General features: G+C 50.2%; 1 protein-coding gene across 18 annotated transcripts in view; it reads left to right on the forward strand.

The window, feature by feature from the left end:
* Positions 1 to 12388, forward strand: part of RAPGEF1 (Rap guanine nucleotide exchange factor 1) — a 131645-nt gene that overhangs the window by 78233 nt on the left and 41024 nt on the right. For all 18 annotated transcript variants that reach the window (XM_045771206.2, XM_045771208.2, XM_045771219.2 and 15 more), the window contains 4 exons: positions 9543 to 9631; positions 10317 to 10469; positions 11183 to 11306; positions 11754 to 11937. In XM_045771206.2, the coding sequence (XP_045627162.1) occupies positions 9543 to 9631; positions 10317 to 10469; positions 11183 to 11306; positions 11754 to 11937 (550 nt within the window). The remainder of the gene's footprint in view (positions 1 to 9542; positions 9632 to 10316; positions 10470 to 11182; positions 11307 to 11753; positions 11938 to 12388) is intronic.

Raw genomic sequence — 12388 nt, forward strand, 5'->3', positions numbered from 1 at the left:
TCAGCAGAGTGTGTAGGATTCTGGCTCACCGCCCCCCGCCCCGGCTCTTCCTGTCCAGCCTTCTGGAAATGCTGTTATTGAAAATTGTTCTGCAGGTGACATTGTTCAGGTTTCCTTCTGCCAGATTATAATGAGATGTTCGAAACAAGTTAGGATGCCCAAAACAGGCGAGATGGAGTTTCTGTGCATAGAGCTTTGTCACGTTCCCAAGTCCGTTTCCATTATGGAATCATTAAAGCACCACAGTGTCGACTGAAAGACATGCCTAAAAGGAGCAGTTCTCTGATCTTTCAAACTGACCAGTGAGAGAGAGGGAGAGAAAGTGACTGATCACGGACCCATCCATGTCTGGAAACAAGTAACTTTTCTTCACTTGTTTTTAAAATACTTTACCCAGAGCGAAGACTCTTCAGGTGATGAGCTCTGGGAGTTCAGTTCCGTCTCATTTACTCGGGAACCGCCTGTGCCCCGGGCAGTGTAATGGCTTTGGGAATATAGTGATAAAGCTGGTACAGTCCTGGACCCGATGCAGCTTATAATCAAAAGAGGGAAAAGGATAACAGAGCTTGTAATCTGTAATTATAACTGGGACGAGTATTATAAAAGAAACGTGGCCTTACTTGGCTATTTGGGTGACCTTCCTTTTTCAGGGTGGTCAGAGACTCTTCCCTCAGGGAGACACAGGCCAACGCCAGAGGGGCGTGCAGGAGTTGGCCTCGTCCTAGAAGCTTTCAGCAGCTGGAACAGTCCAGCCACTGTGCTGTTGGCATGTGTTACTGGGGCCTCATAGTAACAATAGCTGACATTTTTTCCCTCCTCATGCTCAGAACAACTCTGAAGGTGGGCGTGATCTCCCCTTCACAGGTGTGGGGACAGGCTCCGGCAGACAGTCGGCAGTGGCAAGGTCGTGCCTTGCACCCGGGCCTGCTGGACCCCAGGCCCTGTGCTTTCCCCGTCACCCTTCTGTGTGAGGGGCCGACTGTGTTCCTGCCTCCACGCCAGCTGGCCTCCAGCTTCTCTCCCAGTGTCCCCATCCAGCTGAGCACACCTTATAAGCCCGTGTCTTGGTGCTGTGCGAGCCTCAGCTGACTGGGAGGGACAGGGCTGTGCAGAAATAAAATAGATTTGTGAGGATGTCGTCATCCCACTTGTAGGAGAAGTGTTGGCACGTTCCTTTAAACTGAGTCACCGTCTTTCAAGTAACTCATTCAGTTGGTAAATGGGATTCTTTTTCTGAAAGGTTGAAGAAGTGTTTTAAAACAGGATTACTTTGTTTAGTACCATTTATTATTTAAAGCCCTGCATAAATGTCACTTGTTAGCTCTGTAACCTTGGGCAAGTTACTTCTGTGAATTTCACGTAGGTTTTAAAATATTTACCCTGAAGAACTGAAGAAAGATTAAGTAAGATAATATATATAAAGTACCTGGTAAGTGCTAGGTCCCAGTAAACTGTGGGTAAGTACTATTAACCGTAGAGATGTTCATACCCACGTCTACCAGTTCTTGACAGTGGTCGTGGCTCTTCTCCACGCATCTCAGGTCAAAAGACAGACCTGTTATTATCTGATCTGCCCCAGGCAGGTGCTCTGCTCATGGGCCCCGAGGCTCAGAGAGGATGGTGACTCCCCAGGGAAGGAACGTGAAGGCTCGAACTTTCCCTAGTACCTGCCCGTTGGGAGCCAGACGCCTCAGGCTCCAGTGGGTGCCGCAACCAGCACCCCAGCTCTCCTTGCATTTGCCGTCTAAATGTCAGCTTCTCTTCTTATCTCAGTCACGCAGTCTCTTACCCACCTCCCTGGGCTCTGCTTTGCCCTCTTTGCAGACCTTCCAGGGATGTCGATTCTCAGACCTAAAGCCTCTTCCCCTGACCTCCAGCTCCTCCCTCCCCACCATTTACACTAAACCGTCTCACGCTGACAGCCTTAGAGGAAAATGTGGAATACCTGCAGTTCTGTCGTTCAACCATCACCACCCAGAATTGGGCTTGTGTACCATGCCAGACTCCCTTCCTATATGTTAACCTAAAAAATAAAACAATCCGTTATTTTACCAGCACACACAGGCTTAGTTGGGAATAGCAGAGAATTGCAATGTGGGACATGCAAGCTACAGCAAAACCACAGGCAAGTCCAACAAAGAAAGGAGAGGAGCATGACTTTATGGAGAAGGCAGAGGACGTTGGGAAGGGCTGTCCTGAACCAAAGTCCACTGGAGAAAAGCAGGAGTTTAGGGCGAGGGCGGTTTCTCACTGGCTGAGTTGCTGGGTAGTGGATTTCTCCCAGGAGAAGCAGCGTCCGTCCTTCCCTGTTGGGTCTGTAGTCATGATTCCCTCCTGTTGTGGATGCCTCTGCCGGGGTCTCTAACTGATGATTCTTCCTGGAATTGACGGCAGTGGTGTGGCTTCCCTTTCAGCCAACCAGCTCCACTTTAGTGAGATTTCCCTCTATCAGTTTTCACTTTCAACAGGAATATTTTGAAAAATATTTTTCTGACCGTATCAGTTAGGATTAGGTTTGACTACAAGAAAATCCAAAATAATACTGGTTTTTAAAAGATAAAACTTTATTTCTCCTTCGTGTACAAGAAGTTCACAGTCTGATAGGCAGTCTGAGGCTAATGACATTTTCATACAATGGTCAGGGATGTGGTCTTCACCCCTCTTGCATTCCTGCCATCCTTAGCACATGGATTCCACCTCATGGTCCAGAATGACTGCTCAGTCTCCATCCATTATTACTACATTCCAGCCAGCGAGGAGGAAGAGAAAGAGGGTGTGCCCTCTCCATTTAAGGATGCTTCCTCAAAGGCCTCACAGAACTCAGTCACATTATATTGACCAGAATTTGGTCCCATACCCAGCTGAAATTCTATTAATAAGGGAGAACAGGTAGCGTGGGGGCAACCAGCTGTCCCCGCCACACTAACATCTCAAATAAGCCGTCCCTTTTATTCCTCATTCAGCCTGTTTTACATTTTTTGATGAAAAACTTCAAACATTTACAAAGAAAAAAAACAGTACAGTGAAGCCCCATCGTGTGGCTCCCACAGTTGTCGGCTCACGGCCAGTTTTCTGTACCTCTGATGCCTCTCCCGCAAATCCCAGACGTCCGTCCTTCCGTCCGTAAATGCCTTAGTGCAGAGCTCTAGGACAAGGCGAGCTTTTTTCTGTGAGGGGCCAGGGGGTAAATATGGAAGCCTCTCGGGCTACATGTGATTTCTGCTGCCTGTTGGTCTCTCTTTCGTATTCTTTGTTGTTTAATTATTTTCATTTTTTTAAAGATTCTATTTATTTGAGAGAGAGAGAGAGAGTAGAGAATGAGGTGGGGGAGGGGCAAAGGGAGAGGGCCAGAAGCAGACTCCCTGCTGAGTACGGAGCCTGAAAAGGGGGGGACCACCTTGATCCAGGACCTGAGCCGAAATCGAGCCGGACCCTTAACCGTGAGCTACCCAGGCACCCCCTTAACAAAGCATTCTTACCTGGAGGGCCTCACAGAAAGCAAGCCCTGGGCTGGACCTGGCCTGCACGCAGGGTGTAGTTCTCTACGTAATAAAGCTCATACACTCAGGGCATCTGGGTGGCTCAGCTGGGTAAGCGTCTGCCTTGGGCTCTGGTCATGATCTCAGGGTCCTGGGGTCCAGTCCCATGTCAGGCTCTCTGCTCAGCGGGGAGCCTGCTCCCTCCCCTCCCTCTGCCTCTGTGCTCTGCCATCTCTCTCTCTCTCAAATAAATAAAATCTTAAAAAGAATAAAGCTCATACACTTACTAGTTCGTTAATATGCGTCTGAAGATCCCTTTTCTCTGTGTTTTTGTCCTTGCAACTTAATTGTCTTTTTAGAAGGGCTTGGTTGCTGCTGCAGAAAGTCCCCCACATTCTGGACCGTGCTGATGACGTCTGCGCCGTGTCATTCAGCACGATCCTCTGTCCCTGGAATTTCCTGTACAATTAAAGGCTGAGTGAGATTCGGGTTTTCGTATTTTGAGTGCTTCCTAGGTGCCGCCCCGCACCTCCATCGAGAGGCATCTTTCCCTTTTTGATGTTAGTAGCCGTTGATGAGTATTGCCTGGATCCATTAATTGATTAGGGGTTGCCAAATGATGACGTTCTAATTCTTTGTGCCTGTCTTTCATCGTGACTCTGCTGGGATACACTTAAATGGCAGATTTCCCGTGTCAATTTGTGGTTATCCTGAGTTCTGATTCTCGGAGAAAAGGCAGGATCAGTGCTTTGTTCCTTCCCTTATTTACCAGTTATTGAAATAGTGAGTGTTTCCTAGCACCCTTTAACATGACCAGTGAACTGAGCTTTTTCAGATACCATTTTGAACTCATGGCTGTGACCATGCCGGCCACGCTCCGGTCCACTGCGTTTTCACTCTTCCTGGTGCCCAGGCCCCATCTTGGGCCACTGAGGACGTCTTCAGGCTGTTTCCTGAGTTCCCTGTGACATGACCCTAGAGGTCTGTGGTAGTTTTCTTACCTTTTGGTATGAAAAGATATTCCAGGCTCCTCTGATACTTATTTTATTTGGGCGTGGTGGTGACGGTGGTGGGAAACGTTTTATTGAGATCTAATTGCCATACAGTGGATTTCTCTCACAGTGTACAATATAGTGATTTTTTTTTTTAGGATATTCACAAATTGTACAACCATCACCATAATCAATTTTAGAACACTTTCATCACCTCAGGAAGTAACCTCATGTCCTTTATGTTCTCCGCATACCCTCCCTCCTCTGTTTCCGTCCCCTCAGTCTTACGCAGCCACTGGTCTCCTTTCTGACTCTGTAGAGTTGCCTGTTCTGGACATTTCATATAAATGGAATTGTATCCTCTGTGGCCTTTTGGGACCAGCTCCTGTCAGTGTAATGGTTTCCAAATTCACCCATGTTAGAGCATGTGTTCTTTTTATTGCCAAATAATATCCCATCGTGTGGATATACCACGTATTGTGTATTCGTGGACATCTGGATGTCTGAGTTGTTTCTGCCTTCCGGCAGTTAGGAGTAATGCTGCCGTGAGCACTCCTGTACACGTGTTTCGGGGGACGGATCCCTTCCTTTCTCTTGGTTGTATACCTGGGCGCACAGTTGCCAGGTCACACACTAACTCTGCGTTTGATCTTGTGTTTTCTACAGCAGCGGCGTCATCTTACATCCCCCCCAGCAGCTTCTGCGGGGTCCAGCCGCTCGAGCTTCTCCACATCCTCGTGGTTCCCACTGGTCTCTTGGACGCGGCCGTCTCGGTGGGCACGAAGTGGGATCCCACGGTGGCGTTGATCTGTGCTTCCCTGGGGCTAAGGATGCTGAGTCTCCTTTCCTGTGCTTATTGGCCATTTCTCTCTCTCTTTGGAGAAATGTCTGTTCAAATTCTTTGGTCAGTTTTTAGCTGGGTTGTCTTTTTATTATTGAGTTATAGGTCATCTTGTCCATTTCTTACCACGGAGCTGGAATCAGCCATTCCTCGAACGAGCCCTGGTTCCCTTTGCTGGGAAATGGTATGTAGAGACCGCACTGAGGGCCGACATTCTCCTTGCTACTACTTGGTCACACGGTTAGTTTCTCTAAGACAAAACACATCTAGAGTTTTTACTGGTACTTCCAACTCACATTCAGGACCACCGAGGTTTTCACTTAACCTCCTCAAACCCGTATCTTAATTTTTTTCCTCCCACACTGAATTCGAGGTCTCTGGCTGCCCTGTCTTTAGACCGTTCGAGGGATGCCAGCCAGTGCCTCGTGGCTGGACGGAGCCCCCGAGAGCTGACTTCAGGAGTCCCTCACCACGCAGCCCGCTGGTGCGCCTTGCCCGCGGGGCACCGCCACTCTCGACTGCGCAGGAGAGGGACGCTTCCTCTGTTCTGTTGCTGCCTCACGCGCCTCACACTTCGGATGTGGGTGGGAAGGTCCCTTTGTGTCACCATAAAAAAGCTGGACACCCCTGTGATTTCATTCTGCTGCTTCAGTACAGGGATGTCCCCACTGGTGGCCACACTCAGCGTACTTAGTGAAGGACTGGTCGGTAGAGCAGCCGTGTCATGGCCTGAGCCCAGAATTCTCGCAGGGCCAGAGAGTGCCGGAGGATACACAGTGAGGGGTTGGGATGGGGCGGGGGCCGGCGTGGCAGACCCTTGGTTGTAGAATGGTGCGCTTTTCCGTTATAGTGTATGGGAACCTGGAGGGCATCGGCCACGCTGTGGTGTCCTTGTGGCGGGGGCAGCATGGCAGTGAGTCTTAGATGTGAGTGGTGCCCGTGGGCGCATCTCGTGAGGAGCCCTTTCTTGTGCGGCCCGTGTCTTCTCTGCCAGGCAGGAGCTCTGTCTCAGTGCCAAGGAGAAGACGGGAGCAGATGGGCCTGTGTCTCCTACTTGAGCACCACAGCTCATATGGACGTGCTGAAGGTCATTTAAGAGGGAAACATCCCTAGGATCGTTTCCAGTGTGAATAAAATGGGCACCAAATACGTATGATGCACCTAGAAAGATACCTTTCCAAATACCTTTTGGCTTTTGAAAACTGCTTTTCAGTGACCTGGTAACTGTCTGGCTACAGTCGCCGGCTGTGGACACAGTCTGGTGCTGCCTTTGCCAGCCTTCAAACCTGTGCCTCACGAGGACTGGAAAGCCTGACATCCCTCTCAGAAATTCTGCCGTTCGCAGGAGGAGTCAGGCTCTTGCCACGTTACAGATGGTCAGCTTTGAATGAGGTTAGGGTCGCTGGCACAGGAGCCAGGGATGCACACCGTCTTAGGGTTCTCTGCTGTCTCACTGTTTGGGACGGAAGGCTGGTGGGGGATAGAAGAGCGCCCTGCCCCTTTAACACCCTCTGCAGGCCACGGCCTTGGAATTCGGGCACACGCCTGCACATATGCGCCTGTCATTCTGTGACTCTTGTGCCATTGCTCATTAGTCGAGTTCACACAGCTGCCTTTCCAGAAAGATGACATTCTAATTATAATTGCTCGTGATCGGTGAAGAATTAGTGGAATTTTTTTCCTGCGTCAGCAGATATAAGTCTGCAGACTTCTCTCTGTTCTTTCGCCCCGCTTGTAGAGGAGGGTAAGCGTGGATGTGCGCCTTCCGGAACACTCTGGTCTGGCCCTCTGACCCCTCTGATTCTGTGATGCTCTTCGTGCAGCCTGCTGACGAGCTGCCTCTCCCGCCCTCCCACTGCCTGCTGTCCCTCCTCAGCACGTCGTCTGTCTCCCATCTTTCCGTCTTACCCTGCCCTTGATCAGCTAGAGAGCTCGTCTTTAGCTGTCCACGAGATCTCACTTAACTTCTAAACTGTGGTAACAGGAACATGTGAACATTCTCCTTTCTTCCTCTAGTACTTGACTCTTAGCTCACGTCTCTGTGTTTCTCCAGGAATAGGCACCGGCTGACACAAGGGGGGGGGGTGGCGCTGATCCCGGTTGTACTGTGTATGCCTTTGGTTGTATTTTGTTTCTTTAATTAGCATTTCAGAAGTAATACATGTTTATCGTAGAAAATTTACAAGATGCATAGAAACAGAAACAATAAAATTTTGGGTATTTTATAGCCATACTATTGTTTGGTTCTATCGTAATTTACATAATCAGCTCTCAGTATTAACTGTTGAATTATGGAGTATTAGTAGTCTAGTTTTATCTATTACATATAATGCTGTGATGACCATCCTTTGTAGCTTATTTTTTCCACACCTCTGTGACCTTTCCCCTTGACCAAATTATTATAAAAAGACAGATATTTAATTTGGACCCATACTGACAAGTCATGCTGTAAAGAGGCCGTTCAAAGCATTACTCCCCCCCACCATGTCTGGAAGATATCTGTTTTATCACCGTCAAAGCTGGAGCGTCTCTGATTACTGAGCACTGGTGTGTACATTTGTGAGTTTCCTCTTTGGTATTAGTTTTGGTGTATTCATCCTTTTTCTGGTTTTCGTGTTTCTGAAAGAATCGTTGCTCTGGGGAGGATATTCGCTCTCTTGTCACTGTGCATGTTGTGATTCCTGTGTGTGGCATGTTGAGTGTAGAGAGGCTTTGCCGTCTGATTTAGGGACATGTTGCTCTTGCCCATTTATGCCCGTTGCTGTCTCCTCTGTAACTTCAGAAATAGTCTTGCTGGCAGCTGGAACCGCTCCCCTCCCTACACAAATAGGTCCTATCCAGGCGCCCACCAACAGGAGACTGGGTAAGGAAACGGAGGTTTGCCCATGCATTGAAATACAGCTCAGCAGTGAGAAGAACAGACTACTCACGCTCACAAAAACAGCGAGTGTCCTACTGAGCAAAAGAAGACGAACAGAACGGAGACACCGAGTAGGGCCGTGGAGCCGGGGGGAATGAGGAGGGACTGGTAACGGGTACAGTTTCTGTTGTAGGGGATGTGAAGTCGCAAAAGCAGCTGTGCTGGGGTGTCTCAGCTCCGTGAGCAGACAAAGAACCGTCAGACTGTCCACAGTCAATGGCTGGATTTTATGGCTTGGGGACTAGATACCCATAAAGCTATTCAGAAAAGATGGGCGCAGAAGACTGCATACTGGGGCGCCTGGGTGGCATGGTCGTTGGACGTCTGCCTTCGGCTCAGGGCATGATCCCGGCGTTCTGGGATCGAGCCCCACATCAGGCTTCTCCGCTGGGAGCCTGCTTCTTCCCCTCCCACTCCCCCTGCTTGTGTTCCCTCTCTCGCTGGCTGTCTCTGTCAAATAAATAAATAAAATCTTTATTAAAAAAAAGAAGAAGAAGAAGACTGCATACTGCAGTGGTCCCATTTATACCGAGTTCTCGGCAGAGGTGATCTAAGAAATAGAAGTGAAGCAGTGTTGGGTGGGGCAGACGGACCAGAGACAGCGGCAGAATTTGGTGAGCGGTGCGTCCACGGGGATTCGTGATCATCAGAACCCATCAGATGCAGTCTAATTGGGGGGGGGGATGTAGGTCCTGATCATTTTTCTTTTTTTTTTTTCTATTAAAATATATTTTTTCGTAAGTCCTGTCTCTGCTGGGTGATGTGCCGTTAACTTTCTGTCCGTTGACAGAGACACCAGCCAGTCATCCCTGTAGACCCGCCGCCGCCACGCCCGGCGCCGGCTCTCCACGGGAAACCCCTTCCTCACGCCAGAGGTTTGCTCGTTCGCGTAGGCAGCGTCCACACGTTACAGGATGCGATGGCTTTTCGGAACTAAAGAGGCGTTCTCCGCGCTCCCCCCAGCACGCACACACTGACTGGGAATCTGTTCCACTGGAATTTAATTTGTGTATTGAACTTAGTCATTTTGAGACCGTGGGGTTCGTCATTTCCCCTTCCAAGAGGAAGTGCCATTATGCATTTGAAACTTGTCAACATGCTATGAAGGTATTTTTGGAGGGTAGGGGACATTTTGGGAAGTCGTGCAGCTTATCTAAGTCAAATAATACTTGCATTTCTGGTGTGCGGAAAATGTGTAGGCACGAAAAGAGACGAGGCGGTGGAGGACAAACGAGTGACCTACTTGTGGTGAAAACCAAGCAGAGGAGCTTTCTTGGCGCCTCATGACTTCTCTCTTGTGTGGGGTCTAGGAGCTGGTCAGACTTACCATCGAGAAGCAGGGGCATCCGTCTCCAACCAGCCCAGTGAAACCCAGTTCCCCAGCCTGCAAACCCGACAGGTGAGTTCTGACTAAACCGCCCGGTCACTGGAGAGAGAGTGGGAGCCAAAGCAGGTAGGCTGTTGGAGGCCCGTGTCCCTTTCTCAGCGACTTCTGGGCGAGTATCCGTATTACTTCAAAGTGTATGTAGCTCACACGTTTTGAAGTGTTGCCTGATCTCAGCGCTAACAGTCAGTGTGACTCTCAGGGTACCACGTGGGCGTGCACGTGACCCACACCTGCGCTTCTCCGGGGCAACTTCCTGTCATCGTTGGAAAGAGCTTTGAAGGGTTGGGTTTAGGGGATTTGGCTTGAGAGCGTTTAGCTTTATCAAGAAAGTAAGCTGAGGGCAATGTGGACAGTTTTAAGGCCTTGCAACAAGTTCTACAAGTGCCTAGAAAAAATATAAAATGTAAATTTGGAGCATTTGGAGAGCCTTTAGGTCATGTAGTCTGAGGTTTCCTCTTGCAGACAAGGACGCTGAGATGCGGTCAGGGGGACTCGGCCGGGCTCCTGCTATGTGTTGGTGGTCAAACCAGACTCGAAACCCCATCTCTGCCGTGGAGCTCCAGGCGTAGTGTGCAGGGCTTCTGCGCCTCAGCCCGGTGCCCCCCATCGTCTCCATGCCCTAGTCCCCTTCTCCCCCTGCCAGAACCTGCGTGTTCTCTATAACCTTCCGTAATCCCAAATTCTTTTCATCCTCCAGCCAGTCTGAGCTCCCCCTGACAGATCGAGAGATGGAGATTCTAAACAAGACAACTGGCCTGTCCCAGTCGGCCGAGCTACTCCCAGACTCTACAGATGAGGAGGTCGCACCCCCAAAGCCTCCCTTACCTGGCATTCGGGTGGTTGATAACAGGTAATTTTTATTTCCCCGGCACCCTCTTCTACTTGAGATACAATCTGAGGAGAGGATGGGTAGATGAACCAACAGGAAGATGGTGCCAGTAGGGTAAGAACTTGGACCCCAGCCCCTCGCTCTTCAGAAGCTTTGGAATCACGATCTTCCTTGGGAAGGGCGTCTGCGGAGGACGTGAGCAGGGCCCTGGTACCTTCCCTTGCCACACGCTCCAAGAACTCCCAGTGGAGGGAGCGCCTTTTAGCCTTAGTACAATTTATGATGGAAGGAAAAGAAAGGATGTTTCTGATTTTTAGTTTTTTGGCATTGGTAGGTTTTATTTTGGCAGCGGTGGAGTGGGACAGGAGTTGAAAGTGTGAAAAGTAGGTGTGAAGTGTCTGATAATAAAAGAATCCCACATTCTGGGGCGCCTGGGTGGCGCAGTCATTAAGCGTCTGCCTTCGGCTCAGGGCGTGATCCCGGCGTTGTGGGATCGAGCCTCACATCAGGCTTCTCCGCTATGAGCCTGCTTCTTCCTCTCCCACTCCCCCTGCTTGTGTTCCCTCTCTCGCTGGCTGTCTCTATCTCTGTCAAATAAATAAATAAAATCTTAAAAAAAAAAAAAAGAGAATCCCACATTCTGTAGCCTAATATCTTTTTAAAGAAAGAGCTTTTGTTTGGGTTATTCAGTTATTCGGTTATTGGATTTGATAGGCTTTCTTTATCTATTTCAGTCCTCCACCAGCATTGCCACCGAAGAAAAGACAGTCAGCTCCATCCCCGACCCGAGTGGCTGTCGTTGCCCCCATGAGTCGAGCCACCAGTGGCTCCAGTTTGCCTGTTGGAATTAATAGGCAGGTAATGTAGCCCCGCCTGGCAAGGCAGAGGAAGACTTTGGGTTTGGAAACTTTAATCGTGAAGCTAAAAGAAACCCAGTGGTCTTCAGCCCCTGGCAATGAAAGGACTGCTCCCTCTCTCGACAGGACTACAGGACCTGGGAAAAGTTCCCACATGGGAGAGGGGGCAGGGGTGGCGAGGCTGGAGCCGAGGAGTGTCTCCTGAGGACAGCTGAGCCGGGCCCCAGGGCCTTTGCTGGCCACGCAGCCCCGGAGCTGGGCTGTGCAGCCCCGGTGCTCCAAAGGCCTCTTTCTCAGAAGTCACAGACTTGGCTTTTTATTGCTTCTATCCAGCCAGCCTCAGAGCCTGGTAGTCTCCTTCTCTAAGTAAATGTACTGCTTCCTCTCCCCTGGCTCTGCCACCGTGTCTCAGAAGTGACTTGGGCTTGTTTTTATTTTTCCACACGAGGATTTTGACGTGGACTGTTACACACAGAGGCGACTCTCAGGAGGCAGCCATTCGTACGGCGGAGAGTCGCCCCGCCTGTCCCCGTGCAGCAGCATAGGCAAGCTCAGCAAGTCAGATGAGCAGCTGTCCTCTCTGGACAGGGACAGCGGCCAGTGCTCCCGGAACACAAGCTGTGAAACACTAGGTGAGCGCTGGGCATCTTGGCCATGCCTCCTGTCTCATCATTTCTTGGTGGCTGCTTTGGGGTCACACGGGGAGGCCAGTCATCGGTCATATGGCCCTGGCCAAGTCATTCAGAGTCTGTGTCCCCGTCTGCAGAGTGAGGGTACCAATACCCACCTCTCTGAAGGGGGTGGGAAGTTTGTATGAAACAACCACGTGCATCCACGTAGGGACGCTCAGATGGTCGCTGTTGTTATGGTTCATCTGTCAGCGTGCACTTGGACTCCCTTTGCCGACATGAAGAGCCATCTGTGCTCAGAGGTGTAGATGAGGGGGAGAGCCCCTGACGACTTCTGACAAGAGGGTGACGGCAAGTGGGCAGCTCTTGCTGACCTCCTTGTCGGCGCGGGATGCATGCCATGGGGCCAGAGGAAAGTCTGAAAGGCGGCTTGGTGGGAGGTTTCAGGGACATT

The sequence above is a fragment of the Ursus americanus genome, chromosome 18, assembly GCF_024610735.1.
Source record: "Ursus americanus isolate L20-20 chromosome 18, mUrsAme1.1.p, whole genome shotgun sequence".
NCBI lineage: Eukaryota > Metazoa > Chordata > Mammalia > Carnivora > Ursidae > Ursus > Ursus americanus.